The sequence below is a fragment of the Stylophora pistillata genome, chromosome 3 (genome assembly GCF_964205215.1).
Source record: "Stylophora pistillata chromosome 3, jaStyPist1.2, whole genome shotgun sequence".
NCBI classification, from domain to species: Eukaryota; Metazoa; Cnidaria; class Anthozoa; order Scleractinia; family Pocilloporidae; genus Stylophora; species Stylophora pistillata.
In genome coordinates this window covers 9166404-9189467 of record NC_142521.1, presented here as the reverse complement: position 1 = coordinate 9189467, position 23064 = coordinate 9166404, and the positions used below count along the sequence as shown (strand labels likewise).

Genomic DNA, 23064 nt, shown 5'->3' with positions numbered 1-23064 from the left:
TTAGACAATATTCAATTTTAAGATGTTGATTTTGCACTCAAGCGTCTAATTTTAAACACTAGTACACTTCACCGTACACTTTCTTTGCGTATATATAGCGCTCCCGGAACATTTTCTTATCCCTGATGATGCCGTTGATCGGCGAAAGCTTGGATTTTAAATTTTACTTCTTAGACAGCAGTTCAAGGCCTCATTGGAACAGTTTGTATGTTTTTAATTATGTTACTGAAAGACAACATGAACAGACTAGGGGGTAGGTATTAGTGTCTGATTTTGGTGTTTCAAAAACAGTTTGGCCTAACTATATCGGCTGGAATAAGCAACCTATTCTTCCGTAGCGGAGGAAAGGCAACATTAACACAGAAGGCCAGAAATTTTGACTTTATAAGCGAACTGAAAGTTAAGGTCATGCCCTGGTTTAGCACTGAAAAAATGGCTTTCCTCCAACTACGCAACTCCCTCTCTAGACCAGCACGAATGGAAGCGAGCAAATTTCCGAGAGTTGCCGTTTTAACAGAGAATCCTCCCAGTTACCACAAAGCTTGATGATACAGCAGAAACAAGATGATTTTAAGAATTACCATAGGGAAAAAAATCCCACACATTGAAAAAAAAATTGTATTAGTTGCATATTTAGAGCTGAGTAATAGCCACACACAAAATGTTCGTAGAGAAAGGTGTTGTTTCATCGTAAACAAAAGAACAGCAATCAAATATGGAAGCCTTGAAGTAGCCACCCCTAACCTAATCCTCACCCATAACAATTTGGTTTTACCAGTTGGCCACAGCGGAGTTTCTAAAGCTGCCGTTTGAACGGTAGTCCTTCCTTATGCTCTAACAAAGGGCTAACGCTCGAAAGGTCAGCTTAGAAATTCTTTACCATGGCCAATCTATATCATCAACGAAGTTGATAAAACCAAATTGTCTAGTAATACTCCCACCGAGGCAGCACTCTGCCTTTATTCGTGTTCATGAAAACCGAATTTCAAGACTGTCCGAAACCTTATATTTGATCCTGTTGGCTTCCATTGTTTAATGCTTAGTGTTTTTCCCCATGTTTTGCAGGTATAAAAACTGTTGGAAAAATACATATTTTTTTTCGTCCTTAAAGCCTCACATCTCGGAAGAATTAAGATACCTCGATCATAAGCTGTCACAATGCTGGTTGTAGGTTTCTTCACTGGTTTCATCAAAGCAGGCACTGCACCACTTGAATCAGATACCTTCGCACGTCTCGCTCGAGGAAGAGAAAATATGAAGTGATATAAGAAGTCCAGTCCAGATTTCGGTGAGTCTCAGTTTTGACTCTAGCAAACGTGTAGCCGTACCCTTCCCTCGTGGAGAAACGGAAGGAAGTGACGTCACAGAACACGATTTGTGTCAGGTTGCGTAGACGTTTCCTCCCTTCCGTTCCTCCTCGGGGGGGAGGGTACGGCTGCACGTAGGATATTTTGACTAAAACAAAAGAAACCAGTTGAATGGCGACTTTAATTAAAGGAAAACTTTCTACTTCAGTCGATTCTTCGAGACGGAGCTTAGCATCACTTGCCGTCGCGTTTATTTTCAGGACAAAAAATTCCCCTCGAAATCAACCAATCGAATTAATCAAGAGGTACAATCAAAGAACCACACACGAATACAATAAAAAGGCGCGCGGGAACGACACGCACGAACGAGAAGACGCGCGAGTAAAAAACAGGTAGAACGAAACAAGAACTTGATTATGTCCAGGCACGTAGCAGGTGTCATCTGGATAACAATGAGCGTATGAGTGCCTCCACGCTTTGGAGAAACAAGTCTGTGTAGCCTGCGGTTTTGTAGGCCCCAGCAAGAAGTTCCATATCGGCGTGAAACAACTTTTCTCTCCCATGAATTCTGTAGCTTTCAAGCAGAGATTTCATGTCATCTATAAATTTTTGATTATATTCCGGTATTTCTGTCGATTGTTGTGATGAATTCTTCTGCTCATTGACAACGAATTTTGTGATTGATATTTCTGTAAAAAAAGGGAAAATGTCTTCACGTTAAAAACTATCAGCAATTTGATGAATCACTAAAAAAAAAAGTTAGGAGAAACCAATCTTACCAGGAGATCATTTGATTTTATCAACCGAGTTGATAATAAAAATTGGCCACGCTAAGACATCCTAGAGCCGACGTTTCGAGCGTTTGCCCCTCGTCAAAGTAAGACTTCGCTTAAAAAAATTTCTCCTTGACAGAAAACTTAATTAAACTTGCCCGCCCTTAATTAGCAAATCTATCTTCTATATCATGTGAGGAACCCAGGTTTGATGAGCAACTAGCTTCTGCTGGGCTTCTTCCCCATACTTTTTACAAATGATCCTAAATAGTACTTTTATATGGATTAAGTATAAATTGTTGTATAATGATATCATTATAGCTATTATTTTTTATTGTTGTAAACAACTGTAATTTCTGGTCACCGATTAATACCAGTCCATCAACCTTTTGTTGACTGACTGACCATTTTTTTTTTACAAAGATAAATAAAGTTATTATTATTATTATTAATTTATTTTTGTATGTGTAAGTGACAAATGAATAAAACATTAGTAAATAAATAATGTCAGCTTCAGGAACTCTTTATGGTGGCCAATTTATGTCATCACCTCAGTTGATAAAACCAAATAATCTTGTATTACCCCATCAAAGCAGCACCATACTTTTTTTATAGAAATTTACCCCCTTTATTCAATCTTACAAGAGTTAAAAGTGCATCAGTAACAGCACACTAAAGAGATGCAGATGTTATATCAATGTTAAAGTTAAACATAGTTAACTAAGGGGGGATTCAAATCGAGTGCGAAACGTAATCTGGGATTGTATCAGTTTTCTTTTGATCCCCTGTATGATTGGTGTAGAATACTCTCCATGTCCAATACCTAACACACCAGTTTTTTTTCCTTTTTTTTCTGCAAGACAAAAAAATTGTGGATGCCTTGGCAAGGACCTATGGCCAGTGGGTCAAGAGGAGTTTAAGGGAAATTATACTCCAGTAACTCATCTCTAAATAGTGCCTCTCAAGCTCCTGCCCAGGCTCCTCTTTTTACCTTCTCTATTTGTGAGGAAGAGAGAGAAGCTAGCATTGAGGTTACATACCAATGAAAATTTTTCATTTCTGAAGATCACTAGCAAAACAATTTTCCAAAAAAAGAAACATGAAATGCCTTGGCAAACTTTCTCAGTAGTGTAGCTGTGGAAAGTTACAACAGCAAATCGAAAATTTTGGCTTTATGTCAATGAAAGAAAAAAACATTGATAGTTTTCCCTAAGAGAGCATTACACTTACTGTTCAGAAGTCTATCCCTTGCATCTCTGCTTCCTCTTAGAACGGCTCCTAACTCCCCTCTCAGTTCATTAATCAAACCTTGAAGTTTACTGTTAAAATCTTGATTGTCTGTGAGGACTATTGAAAACAAAAATAGTGAGAACACGTTAAAAATAAAATATATGGTATCAAATTGTAAACTCCTCTTAGTTAAAAAGTGAAAACAAACCATAAAACACTATCTGTTGCCTGGTAATTTATCCTGTGAAAAAAAATTTCCACTCATTAAATTTAGTATGGACAAATCGTTATAACAAGGGTCTTCAGGCAGCAATTCTCCTGGGAGCTTCTGTAAGTTAATGCAAGTACTATCAAGGCTGAGGTGTAGCAGTGCCCAGTGGCCCCCTAGTGCCTTACTTTTGCTCTTGGGCAACTCAGGAATTTTAGTTTTTTCATAAAAAGCACATGCTGGGCACCCTGGATTTCACAGCTTCAGAGCACTAGGCTCCATTCAATTTTCCTTAGAGCACAGCCTTGACTATAAATCACTAACAGCATTCAATAATGAAAATTATTCCCAAAAATCTTTACAATGTAGTGGGACTATTCCCACACAGGTCAAGTAAAAAAATCAATGAGAAAAATTGATGTTGGCTCACACAACTGACTTTGCTGAAAAAAGAGGTATTGCTTAAGGTCTTAAGTTTCAACAGCATACAAAATCAATCAACTTGTACCTGATTTGTCAAACCATATACACTTGCTATCAGGGGCATTGGCAACCATTGATTTGGCATCACTCAAAAACTTCCCATTATAAGTTACCGGGGGTAGTCTGTCATGTTCCAGCTGATGATTATCACCATTTCTGAGTCCATTTGCAAGTTTTCCTTTCATAAGGCAGCTAGGACATGTTTCTACCACAACACTAATAATACTTTTGTCAATTCCAAAGTCTCTATGGCCCACAGTGTATTTTTCTTGTATCTGAAATATTATAAAATCAAAACAAAAAGAGATATAGTCTACTTTAACAAATATTAATGGTTTAAAGCTAAGGATCCACAACTCAAAGTTTTGTAATATGTACAAATACAATTGATCAGATCACATGATGAACCAAACCAGTAAGTATAATACAGCAAACACTCCTTCCAGCAATCAGAGTCTACTGAGTTTGAAAGCAAATATGCTGGAAGGGATATTGAGTGTATGAGCCCTGTGCTATACAGAAGAAATGGCAGACAGCAAGGGAACTTAATTGTTTTAGATCTTGAAGATGACAACATTTAATACTAGGCTCCTAGAAAAATATGTTGCATGCTCATGCAATGCTCCAAGTAGAGTTAGGATTAGTAAGGGGTAATAGAGAAACCATGCCGTAAATACTTTCTGTGCACGTTTATTTCCAAATGCTATCATTCTCACATGTTTGACCTGATCATTCATCACAAGTCTGTAATTCAGTTTGCAGCCTCACATTTTTGTCCATACAGGTCTCTTGTGTGTGTTCATAGGGAAACATTCATTTTAGTTCAACATAACAGACCTAGACGCTTGGTTCTTTTGCATGAAAAATAAACTAATTTGAAGAGACAAATTTCTGATGATTTATCAATTCTACAAAAATAAGCAAGAGCTAATCATTTGAGTGAATGACTTAGCTGGCAGGCAAATTTAACCAAAAAAAAAAAAAAGTCTTTTTATAGGATTACACAATTACTGGTGAACCAGTAGTTTCCATTGTGGTCCTCCCAAACACATGAAACAAATGGTCTAAATTGAACATAACATTATTAAGAACCTCAACCGGCCGGAGGCAAACCAGTTGGCTATTTACGAGCATGGCCAAGGATCTGAACTCAGGGCTACCGTGAAACAAATCCAGTGGTCAGGGTGAGACTTGAACCCGGGAGCAGCGGATTACAAGTCCAACACTCTAACCACTCAGCCACACTGCCTCCTCAGCATCTGTCAAGATGGGAAATTTAACCCCCGTTGTTGTGCTGAGATTTGGTCTGATCAATGTTTATAGAGATAGATTAAATATTCCATCCAGTAGAATCAATGCTGGCCAGCGCCCCTTTTATTATCGTGGCGTAAAAGTATGGGATAATTTAAGTAAAGATTTAAGGGAAATCATGAGTACTAAGGTCTTTAAGAGACGTTTAATTAATGAACTGATTTGTAACATGAACGATCTTCGATAATTGTTGTTTGCATATAGTAATTAAGTAATATATAAGTAATATGAAAGTATAATAGTTAGAGTTATTTATTTAGTTTTACTATTTTTAATATTGATGCTGAAGAGCCCTTTTCCGGGATGCTCAATAAAGTGTATGTATATATGTTTCTATGGGAATTTCCAGATATTATAAACAAGGAGCAATCTTTCAAGTTTCATACTAGTATCTGACAAGGTCTTGGCCATAAAAGTAACATCTAGGTCACAAGGCCAGCCCACATTACCATTTCAACAGATTGCACCTGGCTCGAATAAAGAGGCCCGCAGAGTGATTAATTTTGTCCTTACGAAACAAAAAAATAATATACAAACGTTCACTGGTGTAACAAATAATTCAATCTGAGATTTTTGGTCATTATTTTCACCCAGGCCGAGTATTATTTTCACTGCCTGGACTTTCACAAGAGAATTACAGAAAAATGCAAAAGTGTTGCTTAATCAATAAAATAAAAGCTGAACAGACATCAATATTCCTCACAAAAAATTAATCGTAAAGTTATACTACGTTTCAAAACTATCCAAATTCTTACCACTAAACCTACTGCAAAACTAACTCATAGATCTTGAAAATAATCATTATCTTGAAGTTTAGCTCACAAATCAAATTATTTATTTTTAATTTGTATCATACAAGTAATAACAGCCTTTGCATGAGCAAGGGTACATATAACTCACCACAGAAAATGTTTTCCTTGCGTCATAATGTCCTATCGAATGAACTTTTCGCACCACGGTTTGAAATTCTTCCACTGGTATAATTATCTTACCAGTTCTCTTGTAAACGAGTACATGACAGTTTGCTTCAGCGTCAAAGCGTATATCCATCCGTTCAGCCCAACTCTTAAATCTTTCTCGTCTTGTTATTCCACCTCTCGGTTTCGGAAAACCCGCCGCTTTTAATTCGGGTCCGCTAGGCCAACAACATTTCCACTCAGGGAGGGTGGTTGCGGAACGCGCGCGAAGACAATTCAGAAACAAGTCGTATAGAGTCCTTGGTAGCGGTCCAGCATTGTTTCTTTGTCTGCCGGTGTTCTCATTTGCTCTTTCTGCATAGGTTTCATCCATTTTATTAAGGCTGCAAAGAAAACTTCATCACAACTTTGCGTGTTTGAATACTACGATTCAGAAATTCGACTGTTTTATCTGCGCACGCATTAACGTCATCAAGGTCACGTGATAAAAGTTCCCGGATGTTCATATTCTTTCTGAGATCCAATCGAATAGATAGACGTTAACGAGTGCCTGAAATATTTCGCTCAACCTAGAATCTTGACTGAGAACTAAATAAACATTTTCTAAGTTGGCCTCTCCACCAAAATCCGTATTTAGGATAGAAGTCGAAAAAGCCCGAATTTTTAACCAATGAGCAATATTAAGAAGGTATGTGGGTATTTTATGGCATGGCCCCGAAAGGAATTGAGGTGATGGGTAGTACGTAAGCGAGGCTAGTACCATTTTAGTATGTCATTAACCTCGTGACCCTTAAGAGTGACTCCTCATACTATCATCTTTGAATCAAAAACCAATGTCACGAGAGCGTGGGAAATAATCATCAACTAAAGAAGCTCTCATTCTCCTTGTCGGCACCTAAGTAAATGTACAAAGCATGCGCAGAGCAGTGTAAAGAACATGCATACAGATATAAGGGGTGTAAAAGGTTTATCAAAATAACATGGGGGATTTGTACGTATAAAACGTATTAATCCAACGGCAATCATAAGTTTTTTAAAAGCAGAGAATTTATCAATTTTTGTGACCTACGGCAGCAGGGGCAATTATCAAAAGCGCAAACAGCACGTTCGCCCAAACCAGGTTACCATGCAGGAAACGAGACTCTCCCGAAATGTGCGATCGCCATCTTGAATTTTAAAAGCGTAGAGCTGTCATCCACCGCTCTCTCGGCTATCATACATTGACTTCGTGGCCGACCCTACGAAGGCGAGGGAGCAGGGAAAACTAATTTGAGAGCGGAATCCGATCGTTCGCCATTCGTGCTCCGATCAATTTCTTCTTCCCAGCAAATTCAAGGAAGGGACACAACGGGCCGCCGCCCCCCCCCCCCCCCACCCTTATTTTGGGTAAAAAATTAAACGCAGAGTGATGAAAAGCCGGTAGGTGAACACACACAATCAAAAACGCCCCACCCTCCCCCCCTTAGATTTCACCAGCCACTTGGCTAGCTAGTTGAACAGTTAGTGTCGAGCCCTGCCGTATAGTATCTTTAATACTAACAATAGTCAAAAGAAAAATCTGAACATCAACGTGACGATAGAATGTATACAGTGATACAGATAAATAACAAATAAAACGAAATATTAAGTACACAAAGATGAGAGGTCTAATTACAGGAAACGAACAATGATTTCTACGAATATTCTTTGTCAACCAAGCTTAACGTGTCTTCAGAGTCGATAACTGTAGCTCTAGAAACAACTTTTGTTTAAATCATTAGATCGCCATCAATAAATATGTTCAAGGACTTCTCTCTTTACGAGGATCACAATACTTCACCTACCAGGTCTAATTCATTTGATAAATATTTTCCCTTAATATTGGGAAAAACGAGTTTTCATTGAGAGTTATGCGAATGCGGACATCTGCACGCGAGATCCTAAAAGAACGCATAAATAGTAATTTGATTTAACAGAAATTGATGGCAGTCAAATTTTAAGACCATATTCAGAAAGAATAAATACATTACTTACTCAGATAGAGCAATTTCCAACATTAAGCGTCCAAAGTAATCTGGGATTGCTTTAGTTTTGCCTTACTTCGCTATTTGATTGGTCCAGAAACTCGCACCACCTTCTCATCCAATCAGAGTCAAATCTCAACCCAATCCGCGCAGTTCGTCACTCGCGTTTTGCCGCTTTTCAGGCAATTTGTTTGTATTTTCTTCGAGTTCTCTATGGTTACTTGTAAGATTAGAGAGACTTAGCATCGCGTTTACGTGGAACGTGAACAGCAAGAGTGACCACGTAACCTTGTTTTTCCCGCCATTTTTCTCGTTTGTCAGTTGGGCTTTGCCGTTTCTAAGTGAAAGTAAGCTGCTTCGCGTTTGCCGTGTACGTTAAGATTTACTTCATTGTTTTCTTTCACAGAGTAGAAGTTAATTGCCGGAAAAAGGGCATCAAAACTATTCCTTGTATTAAAGTCATACAAGGGCGCCTTCAAATCCATCCATGACGTGAGCTCACGTGGAAGTTGACGCAGCAAGGTTCACGATATTTTTACATGAAACGTGAAAGAGAAAGCTGACGTTTGCCGTTTCAAGTAAAAGCTAAACTTAATCTCTCTATTTCCTTGCAATGATTGGCTGTTGTGATTGCTTTGGTTTTCGTTTTTGAACTTGGTTTAACGACACTCAACTGAAAAACGCTCTATTAGCTACTACCATCAATCGTATTTTTCACCTCCTGTGAAATCCTATTACATACTGGCTTTCTAAACTTCAAACAAGATATGTTCCATCAAATTGACTAATTAACACTGAGGAAGCAAACCTTTTCATTCGATCAAGAAAATATTTCAGTTGTATTGGCTTTCAGTCATATCATTGTACTATATTCTGTCTGGCAACTTTAAATCTTGCAAATCTAATTAGTATTGAACGAAGACTTGATTTTGACCTATTCTATACTATGGCATTGATGTGATAAAAAAACAAGTGAACGAGTGTGGTTAAACAAACAAAGAAGCGTACTTGCATCTCTCCACGTCATAATGTGAAGTTTCAGTTTCTCCTTTTGGAACTTTCCATATTCACTGCGGCGTGTGGACCTAACTAAACGTTCATAGGCGGGAAGCAAATCGCGATCTTCTTGACGCCGCTGCATCCTTACAGAATACTTTACTGTGGATTCCAAATGCGTGCTTATTGACTTCAATGAAAAAACAAAGGGCTCTAACTATGTTGTTCATCGTTTCTGCTTGCTTTGGTGCTAGACACCATTAAATTTGATCAAAACTATTGTTCATTTCATTCTAATGTGATTGGCACACCAGTGCATCGCTACGGGCTCTAAGGGGTAGTTTCCATGATGCAGCACCTCCAGCTTCATCTCTCAAGGAGTGGTGACATACAAGTAGTTTGTGATCATGGTGGTTTTCTAATCTCCGTCAGGGTGAACCACTGAGCCACAGACGTCTTAAGCTCAGCTTGTGACAGATCGATGATTACTCCACCGAGAAATTCGTTCTCGCCCATATAATCGTGATCCAGTACAGTGACCTGAAGATGGCGCCGTCTGGCTTCGTGCTCCGGCAAACTGTACAATAATGATTCGTTAAATGTTGGGTTAAGTGTTTTCCGTGCAATCTTGGTCTTGAGTTTTGTGGCCTTATTAGGATCTGGAAGGAGGTATAGTTTGACGTAAGGATCTGCCAAATATGTTGTATTTCTTGCAGATAACTCTTTCGCGTGCATAATCATGACGCGAAGGGCATCTCGCTCGTGCCGAATCTGCAACTTCACTTGTCCTCCAATGACTCTCTGGCGATTTCGTTTTTCCTCCGGAAGCAAGGGAGCCGAGAACAACCGTGCGTCGTTCTTGTCTTGCTGAAGAGAATGAAGGAATGTGTACAGAAGTTCCGATTCTGAAACTTCAGGAGGCAGCATCAGTAAATGGCGGATGTAATCATCAAGGTCACTTCGTCTCCGCTCGGCAACAACACGGATCTGCGAACGACGAATGTAGATTTTGCTAGGAAGTTTGGGCAGACTGGTTTCCGGAAAAGCCTCCAAGAGCTTTGAATGTAGCTCGTGGAAGTGGCTAAACCTGCGAAAAACAAACGCCGGTTCTTCGTCGCCAACTCGGCAAATGTTCACAACGTAAACGTAATACTTCTCAGGACTGTAGCGCTTATGGAAGTCCACAACACGGGCAGATTCTACCAACCCATCTGAGTCGACAGAATATGTTCCGTGAACGAAAGAAAGAACAGAGCTTACGCTAGCGTTTGTAGCTGTCGAGAGTCGTAGTTGACTAACGTCTCTGATCTGAGCGACATTATGAATAAAGAAATTGACTTGAGTGAACCATGATGACAGACTAGCCTCGATTAGTCTGGTGAACGCCGCCGTAGCTTCTCCTTCTGAGGAATCTGGAAGCAATGAATCTCGAATGTACTTCAAATCTTCCACCTGACTCAAGGAGGATATGCCAGAATTCAGCATCAAGGATAGCAAATTGAGAAGCAAGTTGGAGTGGCGTCGGATGACGTTGAACGCTTTGCAGCAAAGGTCTACAAAGTCTTGAAAACGACTACTGGGCTGGTAGCCTCCGTTTATGACGAAAGCCATGTCCGGAGTCAAGACGAAGGGAGCCCGATCTCGTCGAAATGTACCGAACATCTGAGCGTTTCCAAGGATCTTGGCGAAATCAATGTGAAACATGTGACCACTTTTCTTGATCATGATATTATCGTTGTGTCGATCGCAGATACCAAGGACGTAGGTAGCGACGCAGTAACCTGCACATGATGCTATAAAATTCTCCACAGCTTGGTGGTAGCTGTCGTCGCCAGTGTTGTACTTTTTGATCCAACGTGCAATTGGCTCATCCTTGAAAGACCCTGTCAGACCCAGCTCAGTGTGGATTTCTCGAAGCGTGACCGACTCTTTCACAATTTCCACCATCCCCATTCCCACGCCAGTTGCCACACATTGGTACGTGATTACTTTTAAATCGATTCCTTCTCGTAACCAGATCTTGTTCATTATTCCTACAAGCTGCATGATAAGCCTGTCTTGTCTCATGTCGTCCCCAGCTTTGAACATTGCGTGGATATCTTCGCCAAACGGGTCAACGCTCTTGAAAATGAGTCGCAATGGCGCAGAATTCGATGTAAAGTATCCACAGGCTGGAACGTTAACACCCTTAACCTCATAACTTGGGCCTATTGGAAGCCTAAAGGTTGGACCAAAGTTAGCAGCTACCACTGCTAGTTCTTGGTGAAGGACATTCATTCGTAAGGAGTCTCTTGAGGTTTTGACTTTCCGGGCTACTTCTGCAAGGTCGGCGACGACTTCGTCTTGAAAGGTAAACTCGCACCTTTGGGCATTTCCACAGATATTCAACAGACCCCCGAGAATAATTTGGAACCGCTGACCGAACTGAGAATCACTGATAGTGTCCTTCAGGTACCAGAAGAGATAATGCATAACTCTGACACTGGCAAGAGCCCGGCGGACAAGAAAGCGAACCAAAGAGGAGTCGTGATAGATTTCATACTTCAAGGCCTGGACGAGCTGAGGAAGGTAATCGCACAATTCATCATCAACCACTGCTTCCATCCACTGCACTGCCGTATCTCTCACACGGGTGTCTGGGAAATTGACCTTAAGCAGCTCCATAGCATCAACTGGTTTTAAAGGGGCCCAAGATGCCAAAAGATTGTAGATTTCTGGAAGGAAACCGTACTCCCAAGATGGTGCTGCAGACAAGATGAGAGGTAAAGCTTTTGGGACTGACATGCAGTAGTGGCGATGTTCCCAGAGAAGTTCACTCTCCTCTGGCTTCAGTTCATTGAAGAGATCTTTCTCCAAAATATTTTTGTATACTTCAGCGGTTTGGGGTTGCGGCTCACAGCGATCCGTTTCATCGGAGGGTAACCAGCCGTTGCTTTCGAAATCAGGAAAGACAATGTCAGCCAAATATCGTTCGAATTCGACTTGCAGAATGACACTGGATGGGTGTAGCAGGTTAGATGTACAAGTGCCGACTGGGTTGCCCGTGTCATCCGGCCATAAACCAAGGAGATGCGTTCCCGACACCAAAACACCCTTGAAATCGAAGAGTGGTAGTGCAACCCACCCAAGTGGAGTTCTACTGGTATTCAAGGTGTTTCCTTTGCTGATCGGGGGAACGCCATAAAGTGTGAAACATACACGAGACTCACGAGGGAGTTGACGAACTTGCAGCTTGAATTGCAGCCATTCATTCCACATAAGTTGGTCGAAGAAATTTCGGGCGATCTTAATTTGCTTCGTCACTTCTAATGGGCACGTCAGGCGCCCCCCATAGTAAATTCCACCATGAACTTCAAAGCTTTCGAAGTCTTGGTTCCATCGCGGAGGCAGTCGATGGGCGAAGGCCACTTGGATACGGACGTTGTCTGTCATGGCTGTAACCTCTATGGATCCGGCAAGTTTGGGTCTCTCTATCCGGGTGGGAACAAACTCGGTATCAAACGCATCGCAGTACATCTCTATAAGGAGCATAACAGCTGATTGCAACTTTGAGAGGGCATCGTTCAAATCGAGCTGGTTAGGAACCATTCTATCAGAAACCTCGACAGCCTTTTGTAGATTTTGTAAAATGCGGATGGAATCGATCAACTCTTTCGTTTCCAGGGTTGCCAAGGTGGCACAGATGGCTTTCACAGCTTGGATTGTACGACTTGGCTCAAACCGTGGCTTGGTGTAATCGGTAGTTTCTTCCAAGAGTCTGACCAGTTCTTGATTAAATGCCTCTAACAGTACAGTCAGCCCATATCTCGACACAGCGGTAGTCACAGAGCAGTCAAAAAACTCTTTGTAGTTGTGGGAAACAATGCCATCTAAGTCATCTTCTTCAGTACGAGCCAGCTGTCTTGAAACTTGCCAACTCTCGAGGAGGACAAGTTCAACCTCACGCTTAAATTTGATGCATTCCTGTACATATCCATACTGGATAAGGACTCCGTTTGATTCCAGGTACTCGGAACGTCCGCAAACTTTAAGTACACAAACTGCAGATGAGTTATACTCTAGTGATTTACTATCATTTGACAGACAACTCAGGGCGAGCTCGATTATTTTGCAGACACGGCTATGTACACTAAAGGTGAACTTGAGGGTGTCCTGCCGCTGATCGGTGTAGATGGCAATAAAAGCATCGGTGTTGTTCGGAAATGTTTCGTGATCATAGGGTATCGTGGGACTTAAAACATGGCCGGCGTTCGTTTCTTCATCCCAGCGAAAGTTTGACCTGACAGAGGTCATCATAGCACTAAAGGCAACAGCCTCTTCATTCCTCTCTTTGGCGACATCAAACAGACCATCTCCAAAGAAGAGAAACTTTGACTCACAACCACTGCTGTTCCTTGATGCACCCGGTGACTTTTTGATCGGCAGAGAAGCAGAGGCCGGGCGATTGGGAATCTTGAATGGGGGTGATCGACCAGAGGAAACGGGTTTGCATCGAGTGCTTGACTCCTTTGAGGACTGTCGAAGCCCACGAACTTCATTTTCATTGGGGAGGTTCACTGTCAAACGTCTTATATTTCTGGCATCTGTCTTAAGGCTGTGCGCATTGTGAGTTGTCTCCGATGGAAAGAAAACAGTGTCTTTGACCAATTTTCCTTCTAACGAAGTTTTGTCCTTGATTGACTTTCTGAATGATTCTCCAAGATGCAATTTTCGCTTTAAAGTGATGGAACCATAGGGGTGTTCATTGCCAGAATTTGATGAGGTATCACAGCTGAAAGACTGATCTGCACTTGCCATTCCAACATCTGAACCCTGACCTTTCAAAGTAACACTAGGTCTAGAGGTGTAGGAGTGTTCACTTTGAGCATTTTCAACCTCTGCTTGGCCACTAAGAGCGGATGAACTTTGAGACTGAGAGTTCAACACTTCTGATGGGGGCCTAAATAACGTGTGATAGTTAGGAAATCCACCGTGAGGGAATTCCGCGACTTTGCTTGTTTTTTTAACTGGGCTTCCAGGCGGTGACAGGTCATCCCAAGAACGAGATGCCCGTAATCTGTTCGCTTCTTCAAAAAGACTACCACGACCTGTCGCATTGGCAGTGGCGGTCGTAAAATTGAACAAATGTGAGTGTTCTTCATCACTAACATGACCTGAATGTGTCAATCTTGCTCGTGGTTTAGTCGAATGCAACGCTCGGTTCGAAAGGTTATTTTCGTTTCGAAGGCTGCTTGTTTGTTGGCCGTTAGAAATAAGGAAGGTCGGTGACAGCGAGCGAGCTGTGTCAGCGCTAGGCGGACTTCTACCAATTCTTTCGAATTCGGAAGATAAGACATTCAACCAAGAAGGATCAGACCTTGTGGCAACATTGTCTTCTTCATCGGAGGAGAAGGACATGAGATCGTCCAAATGTCCTTTCTGTTTTTCCATCATAAATTATAAACCGCCCAAACCAGGAAGATTTAAATGCAAATCAGGCAAATCAGTTTCAATTTCATTATAATCAAGAAATATATTATTAGCGTGATTTGTTACGATTAAAAATCAGAATGTTCGAACTTGCCTTGCCAGGTTCTCAACAACACGCTGAAACCATTACAACCATTACAACGTCGAAGCACTTCTTCAGAATTATGGACAATAAACTGTATGTGAAGACAAACACCGCACTTCAGCTGACTTACGCGTGGTCAAGTTTTTCCTGTTCCAGTTCGATTTTAGCAAACTTTTCGATCCCAGCATAAAATCATTCGCTTCCGATTCATCAGTAAAGTGCCAATGGCTCTCCCTCTCTCAACAACTTTACTGGATTGTCGAGGAATCCTTGCGAACGGCCGAGACAACCGTACTGGCTTCGTACCATTCAAGAAAACGGTTTGTAAACAACCAAATCAACGTAGTTCAACTACACTGCGCATGGGTTTTTTAAATACCACCGCTGACATGTCAGGCTGAAAACAACAAACATGACGGTATATACTCCGTAGGAAAGATTGTTTATACCTCCAAAGAATTAAACCTTTGTTTTGGTTCCTAATGGCCACATTTGGTTGGAGCTACAAGTCTAATGCAAGTGGAAGTAAACGTCCCAGTGAACAATCGAGAAAAGTTGAGAGCTGGCAGGAGAAACGCGCAGAGGACGCACCGAAACCCCCACCCCTGCACCCCCAATCACATTCAGCTGAAACTTTGACAGCGGGAACCCAACCTAAGAGGAGAAAATGTGAGTGGCTGAAAAAACATAATTCGAGTCAAATTAAAACCCTGGAAACTTATTTTTCAGGTGGCCTCCTGGGGAACTGGATAGAACAGCTTTAAGTAGCTTGTAACTGTACATTACACGAGCTTCTAATTTAAAAACTGCTTGCACTTTCAATTCAAGATCTTGAAGTAGAGTTATTGGAAATGTATGTTTTTGTAATGTATGGTTCGTATTTCAAGAGGAGGTGAGATGCTGCAGAAAATGAAATATGGCGTGAAACGAAACAAAGAAAGAGAAAATGTAATATTGATCACATTTTATTTGTAATTTTGTATGTGGCACATGATCGGCCACCAGAGATTGAGACTTCTTTAACTTGTAACAACTTTTGACTGTCATTTTTCTGATTCTGTAAGCTGTACTGATGTGACATTTTTCGGATGTACTCTTTTGACCTGATTTGGTGCTTCCTTGCCTTGACAGTTATTTTCCTTTTGTTAAATTATCAGTTTGTCTCCATTGTTTATCAGTTACTTGATTGTTTGGGATATGTTGTGAGTGAATAATTTGGAAGTTGTGTATCATGTATAAAGCAATCAAATAAGGAATTTTCACCTTTCCCTAAGAGAAGCTGTCCTTATTTTTGTTTCTCTCTTCTGATGTCAGAGTGCTAAAACACATCCTACATTACTTGATATCAGGGTATGGTGCTTTTGAACAAAGTAAATTTTGGAAGATTAAGCCCCCCTCAAAATGTCATTGATTTGATTGGATCAAGTATAAAGATAAAAGCTACATGATTGCAATCCCAAACACAAGCATGTTATTTATCCCTTCTGGCTATTGTTGCTGCACTTTCTATGTTTTCCAGTTGTAACTGTTCTGTTGCTAACACATCTAGCTGAGATCCAACAGTGTATTACAGTCGAACCTCGATTATCCGGACCTTGATTACCTGGACTCTTCGATCATCCAGACTTTTTCTCTGGTCCCCTTCTTTTTCATGAATATTAATGAGCTTTGATCTTCAGAACTTCATCATGGGGTAAAAAATTCAGAGATTATGTATTAAGTCAGGAAAAGTGCATTTACAACAGTGCATAACCTCCTCTGCTTTGGAAAGAGCAAGTGCTCTAAGAGTCATTGAAGCATACTTTTAGAATTAAAAATGTGTTATCTTTATGTCTTTTGTTTACATGATTGCCTCATTAATATTCATATTTTCAATTGTCTGGACTCTCAATTATGCATACTATTTACCCAAGTCCCAACAAGTCTGAATAATCAAGATTTGACTGTACTAACAATCTCTTCTTTTAAACATTTGTGTGACCTTTGGTCAAGTAAGTCCTCATAACGGCGTAATCATAAGCTACAAATCATTCACCATTTTTGGTGGTAGACTGTATTTCCTCATTTCTTTCTTTCCCTATAGATGACCCAAGAGCCAAGATATTTGTTGGTAACTTAGACTGGGAAACTAAAGAAGGTATTGAAGAACTAAAGAAATTAATTATGTGGTAGTTCTTATACACTGTATAGTCAGTAGCAACTAGTAGGGTGAGAGGTTATTATTATCACTCTGTTAGACAATGAGCCAAACTGTATTTAGCTGGTTCACATGCTCACATGCTTATTCAGACTGTTTTGTTATCATGGCATTCATTTACCTTAAGGTATTGTACTTTTATTAAAAGTATTTTTTTTTCCATGCAACATCTACTTCACCCTCTGTTTTACAGGAGAACATGTAAGAAACAATTTTAATGAAGAATGACAAGCAGTTTCTGAAGGCTTTCTCCTTTAGAGCCATTTGAATAATGCAGGCCACAATTGATTATTATCAATTGATTAATACATGTAATTTAAGATATTTCCCCCCAGGAATTGTCTCAGATATGCTTTTATTTTCAAATTGTTATGGTCTCACAATGCCATTGTGATTTCCTGTAATAATTCCTGTAATATTTGAGTTGTATGTCAGCAAAGACATTACACCTAATTATCATAAGCCAGGACAGAAGCAGTGAAAGGAATAATAATGGATTAGAAATCAGGATACTAACCTTAATTGTTTGATATTTTGAATTTTTTTTGCAGTAACCATCGCTGAAATTTTCTCTACCTTTGGAGAAATAGAGGCAGTTAAGGTATAATGTATTTACTACCTCAGCTGAGGGGCAATTTATAATCAAGAGATTGATCATCATGTCAAATACAATAAACTTATCAGCTGATAAATAAATGTAGATTACTTATTGAGCAAAAGAAAGAGGCCCTTGAATCAATGAAAATAAACATTACTTTGAAAAACAGAGGTTTAAGAATTGAGGAAATGGTTTGTTATAACTTTTCACTATTACTCCCAGAGTGTCTCTTACTGTGATTCATTTCCTCTTATTCTTATCATTTTACTTTGCTTGAAAGGTGACTGTAAGAATAAGTTATTTATTATGGTCACTCTTGTTGGTGAAAGAGTTCCCGCTAATCTGCTCCCAGTAGTTGAACTGTACCCAAAGGTGACTGTAAGAATAAGTTATTTATTATGGTCACTCTTGTTGGTGAAAGAGTTCCCGCTAATCTGCTCCCAGTAGTTGAACTGTACCCAAAGGTGACTGTAAGAATAAGTTATTTATTATGGTCACTCTTGTTGGTGAAAGAGTTCACACTAATCTGCTCCCAGTAGTTGAACTGTACCCAAATGATCACTACGGTAACCATTTGTAGCACACTGTCATAAACACATATCATGAGACTAAATAATTAATTAATTATAATACCTTTTCCTTGTGTAAACACCAAATTGTCAGGGGAATTAATTAGGTATTTCAGATCAGATAAGGCTCTGGCCAGTACACAGAATTCTCGAACTAAATTTTGATGAACTTACCAATGTTTTGTTGAAATGTGTAGCTGTTGTGGTTACTCTATGATTCTGTTGCTATATACATAATTCTCTAGTTATTACATTTCATAATGAAAAAAATCCTGAATTGTGAGAACTATCAAACTGTAGAATATGTTGTAATCAGCTAGAAGAATGAGTTCTCAGGAATTAATAAAAGGGTTACATGTCTTTAGCTCTCAGGGTGCTACAATGGGAATTTACTTCACAACCCCATATAAATTTATATATACCCTTATTCACCGAACCTGAGGCAGATAATTGTTTTAGTATAATTTCAGAGCTGAACAACAGAGAAATTTCTAAAACCATAACATTTTAGTAACATTTATTAACATTTTATTTTAACATTTTATATAAACCGCCTGGCAGTTTATATAGCGTCATATAAGGAACTGCTTGACCAATCAGATTGCTGGAAACTCTTTGCTCAGCTCTGGAATTATACTAAATACCCTTATACCGTATAGGGTATAAGGTGCAAAACACCAATCAAATTTTTTAAAAATATTTTCACATTTTCTTGTGTTGGATTGTTTTGATTTTTTAATGTCTGTTTTGAGCATTTGATAGTGAATCTGTGTGGAAGTAGACCTTATTGAATATGCTCAAAATCTGGGTATTTAATTAGTTTTTTGAGAAAAATGTCTAGTTCCTGATTATGTTACACTCTGTGTCATATCTACTCTTAGGTTATCAAGGATCATGAAACTGGTACTTCAAGAGGGTTTGCCTTCATTACATTCTGTGAAGTAGACTCTGGTAATTATTTTGTTTTTAATATATCAACAAAGTTGAAATGGTAAATTGGCCACCGTTACAATTATAAAAGCTGACGTTTAGAGCGTTAGCCCTTCATCACTCGCCCCGACAATCGGATTCCATACGCGCAAAACTATTTATTTAATAGTTTACATTTACGAACTCAACACGCGCAATTATTTATTTAAATATTTTAAATATTTTAAAGTTTTTACGTTTGCCACCTTCGTACGGTATAAATTAACTATTCATTTTTATTCTCTTCTCACTTGAGAATGATGACATGGAGTCATCGAAACATTGTGTGTTTTTCTCGCTAGTGTTTATTCTTAAACTTTGTTGATGTATTCAAATTATTTCGTTACCCCCACCAATGCAGCCCCAAACAGTTTCTTTAGAAACTATCGGCCTTTAATTATTTTGTTGTTACCTCAATATGCATCTTTTCCTTTTACACATGCTAGGTGACTTTAATCTGATTTGATTATGTTGTACAATGTCATATGTTTAATGACTATCACCTGATGTGGGGGCCAGAGCAAGGGATGATCAACATTTTGAAACTTTACAATTATTCTTCCTTTATCAGTTAGAGAACATTTTAAACAACAACGGTTAAAATTTTAAACAACTGAAGGTACTTTAAAATTTTTCTGCAAAACTGTGTTCATCAGCAACATTGATATGAAGGTATATGTCATTATTTCTATATGAAGTATGAATCACCCTGTAGTCATGTTTCTCTCAGGAAACATAAATTAAACTGACCTTTGAACATGGCCAGCTCTTTCTTGCTTGCAATTTCTTGCTGTCCCATGGGCAACTGGGTCTTAGTGTACTGTGTATGATATTAGTGGCACTTTATCTGGACTATAACTGATGTGAAATTTTGAATATGTATAGAATATATATGTACAACATAGAGGGGGCTCATTTTGAGTAACAACCTGGAATTAAAGCCCTTGGCAGTCATATCTAGTAGCAGGTGGTATTGTGGCACAAGGCTGAATTTTATGAATTGTATAGACACATCACAATATGAGTGTCTATCTAACTGTTTTTTTCTCACACTTTCCTTTCAGCTGTGAAATGTAAAACATGGTGTGCTTATAACCATTTGGTAGGTTAATACTCATATGTTTACTCAGAGAAATTGAAATTTTGAAGATAAAATAAGAAAAATTTGTTAGGACACCTCAATCAGCATTTTTATTATTTGATTGGTGATTGATGCCCAGAAGAAACATGTCTGGTCACTTTAATCTTTTATGAAAGGGCTATAGTTGTGTTGCACTGCTAGCCATTAAGTACATGCTGAAGTTTAACAGTAAACAAACTCTTGCATTTTTTCTTTTCCTACTTACTATTTTGTTGTGCTATCCCCCAAAATTATGTGAGTCTTACCTGTGAACATATTGGTTATGATAAACTGTACAGTTGTAAGGCGGGTAACCTGTTGGGTACAATTATGGTAAATATCATGACTAGTTGTGTTCGTGTGGTCAGGGAAAGCTTATAATTATCAAGGAGAAATGGGGAGATAATGAAACCTGATGTCTGTGGTAACCATCTTTTGCAAACTTTAAAAAAAAAAAAAAAAACTAGCATGTGTCTAAATTGATCTATACAGGTATATATGGATAGGATACATTTAGTGTAATAAGCATATCATAGTATATCAATGCATTTTTTATTCTCCAGAAAATTGATGATAGAAATGTAACTGTGAGAGCTGCTGAGCGTCGACAGGTGAGTTGACATCATTTTACATGTATGTTACACCTTAATTTGGGTGTCATTGTCACTGATATTTGTTGTTGATATATGATAGATTACATGTCTAGTTTTAGCTCTTGAATAAAATATTCTTTGATCTATGGCTATCAGTAAAACTTAAAGCAAAGCATCCAATCATGAAAATATTGTTAGATCTAACACAAAGAGCCACCTATACATGTAAGTGATGGCAATCATGAGAAAACTTGGGTGATGTTTTCTTGGAAATTGGTTTCACTTGAAAAGTAAGTATTTATTTGATTGGTTTAAAGTGTAGTCTTGCAATTTTATAAGTTTATAGGTTTACAAATCCATCATAAAGTATTGATAAACTTGTCTCTATTTTTCTTTTGAACTGTATTGTTTAAAAACCGTATCCCATACACCAAATGCAAATATGGCATCCAATTTGAATTGCCATTGTTCTGGACTGACTAGCCTCTCACACAAGTAATAATCCTTTTGTGTTTCCACGTGAAGACGAGACTAGTCAGTCCAGAACAATGGCAATTTAAATTGGATGCCATATTTGCATTCGGTGTATGCTGTTGTGGCATTAAAACCATCACTAGCAAGGGGAGAGAAACATATTTCTCTCAGTAAATAAACTTTTTTCCTTTTCGCTTTACATGTAGATCAATTATGCAGCAGTAGAAAAGAGGAAATGTGCAGAGGATAACAACCCCACTTTATACTGGGAGTACAAGTGGACTGAGGACCCTAAAGCAGAGGTATAAATTTATTTAGATATAAACAGCTCACGCTGCAAACGGTTTTTCTTCACAGTTAGCAAATCTTGGTCCGATTCCATCAGTGCTACTAATAAATGGAACATTTGATGACAACAAAAACAATCTTTTTTTTCTTTTTTTTTCTCTTAACTCTCTTTCATACTTTCAGTGCCTTGAAGCTGGTTTTTATGGCCAGATACTGTGATTATTAATGCAAAAAGATAAACTTGTGCAGTCAAAGGGTGTCTATGCTTGTTTGATATCTTATTTGATTTGAGGAAGTGAACTGCAAAATGTGCTTTTGCTATTTTTAGAAATACTACACAAAACTGTGCCTATTCTTCAGGTATACGGTCCCTATGAAACGAGTTTGATGTTACAGTGGTCTAAAGCTGTAAGTATTTTGGAAGTGCTTTGAATTTGGTTGTGAATTTGGTATTGGATCAACTAATAATCCCCTAATTTATATTTTTCTTTATTCTCATTGCTTGTCTGCTTGATATTGTATTGATATTGTAAGGAGAAATTCTGTCTTGGTCACTCATGGGAGTTTAAGTGGTAAGTTCATTTCTTCCGTGTATGGGTGTTTTTTTTTTATTTCAGGGATATTTTGATGCAGGTTGTTGGGTGCGAGAACAAGTGACCAAAAAAAGTGACGAGAACTCGTCTGAACCTTCATGTAAGACAGCCAGACTGGTGGATCAAAGCTATTCAGATTCAAGTGATTCTGAGGATGACACGCCATCTGTGGGGGACCCTGAAGAAAATCAATTTGTTCACGTGTCTGAGATAGATTTCTCTATTTTTCCTTGAGTACGTGCATCACTTGAAACATCAGACAGTTTGAGTGTTAATGGATTCTTTGACAGAACTGCATCGGAGTGAGCGTTGGGAGGACAGCTAAATGAAAGAGAAAATGCATTTTATAAATAAACTTTGAGTGGTGTGCGAGTCCCAATCGCCATTTTTGTTTGTTTCGTCACGCAATGCATTCCAAATCAGATCAGCGGCGGGTAACGGTCACGTCAGTATGTCAAGTTGACAGTTTGTGGTTACAATTACGTTGAAACCCTATAAGTTATAGTAAGATAAGCCAGGTACGTAGGACATATCGGAGTTTGGAATTTAAACAGTCACATTAAAAGTTTGTTACGCGAACAAATCAAGAATCTGAGCTATCTTACTTATGGTCAGAACTAAAATCACCACTTCATTGAACATTGCACGTTTTAGTCAAACGTCTCAAACGTGTCATCAATCTAATATATGTATGTGTTATTACTTCCGTTAACGGCTAGCAGAGAATCTAAATGACCCAAAAACTACTTTGACTGTAAAAAAAAAAAAGTAATAAAACATTTTAAACCGTTGTGATGTTTTTTTTTTCAAAACCAGACTTTTAATTTCCACTCGTGAATGGAGAACCTCAGGTCACAACTATTATCATATTTCTAGTTATT

At 38.9% G+C, this 23064-nt stretch overlaps 3 protein-coding genes across 4 annotated transcripts; 1 reads left to right on the top strand and 2 right to left on the bottom strand.

The window, feature by feature from the left end:
• Window positions 1-604: 604 nt before the first annotated feature.
• On the bottom strand, window positions 605-7548 carry LOC111322221 (uncharacterized). Of its 2 annotated transcripts, none has more exons than XM_022925294.2 (4): window positions 6213-7353; window positions 4027-4276; window positions 3311-3427; window positions 605-1996 (listed from the first exon to the last, which is right to left on the bottom strand). In XM_022925294.2, exons 1-4 carry the CDS (start codon window positions 6600-6602, stop codon window positions 1746-1748), a joined length of 1008 nt encoding a protein of 335 aa, XP_022781029.1. In that variant the 5' UTR covers window positions 6603-7353; the 3' UTR covers window positions 605-1745. The 2 variants fall into 2 exon arrangements, with proteins under 2 accessions (XP_022781029.1, XP_088609931.1); XM_088753805.1 differs by lacking the exon at window positions 605-1996 and adding an exon at window positions 2019-2933 and having other exon boundaries at window positions 6213-7548.
• Window positions 7549-7743: 195 nt separating this feature from the next.
• LOC111322228 (phosphatidylinositol 4-phosphate 3-kinase C2 domain-containing subunit beta) lies at window positions 7744-15093 on the bottom strand. Its single transcript, XM_022925299.2, has one exon. It carries the CDS (start codon window positions 14659-14661, stop codon window positions 9634-9636), a length of 5028 nt encoding a protein of 1675 aa, XP_022781034.1. The 5' UTR covers window positions 14662-15093; the 3' UTR covers window positions 7744-9633.
• A 72-nt stretch (window positions 15094-15165) lies between these two features.
• LOC111322267 (uncharacterized) lies at window positions 15166-22974 on the top strand. The gene is made up of 9 exons (XM_022925345.2): window positions 15166-15451; window positions 16866-16919; window positions 17531-17580; window positions 19028-19097; window positions 20180-20217; window positions 20799-20846; window positions 21509-21604; window positions 21951-21998; window positions 22208-22974. The coding sequence occupies exons 1-9, from the start codon at window positions 15265-15267 to the stop codon at window positions 22415-22417; spliced, it is 801 nt and encodes a 266-aa protein (XP_022781080.1). The 5' UTR covers window positions 15166-15264; the 3' UTR covers window positions 22418-22974.
• The last annotated feature ends 90 nt before the right edge of the window (window positions 22975-23064 follow it).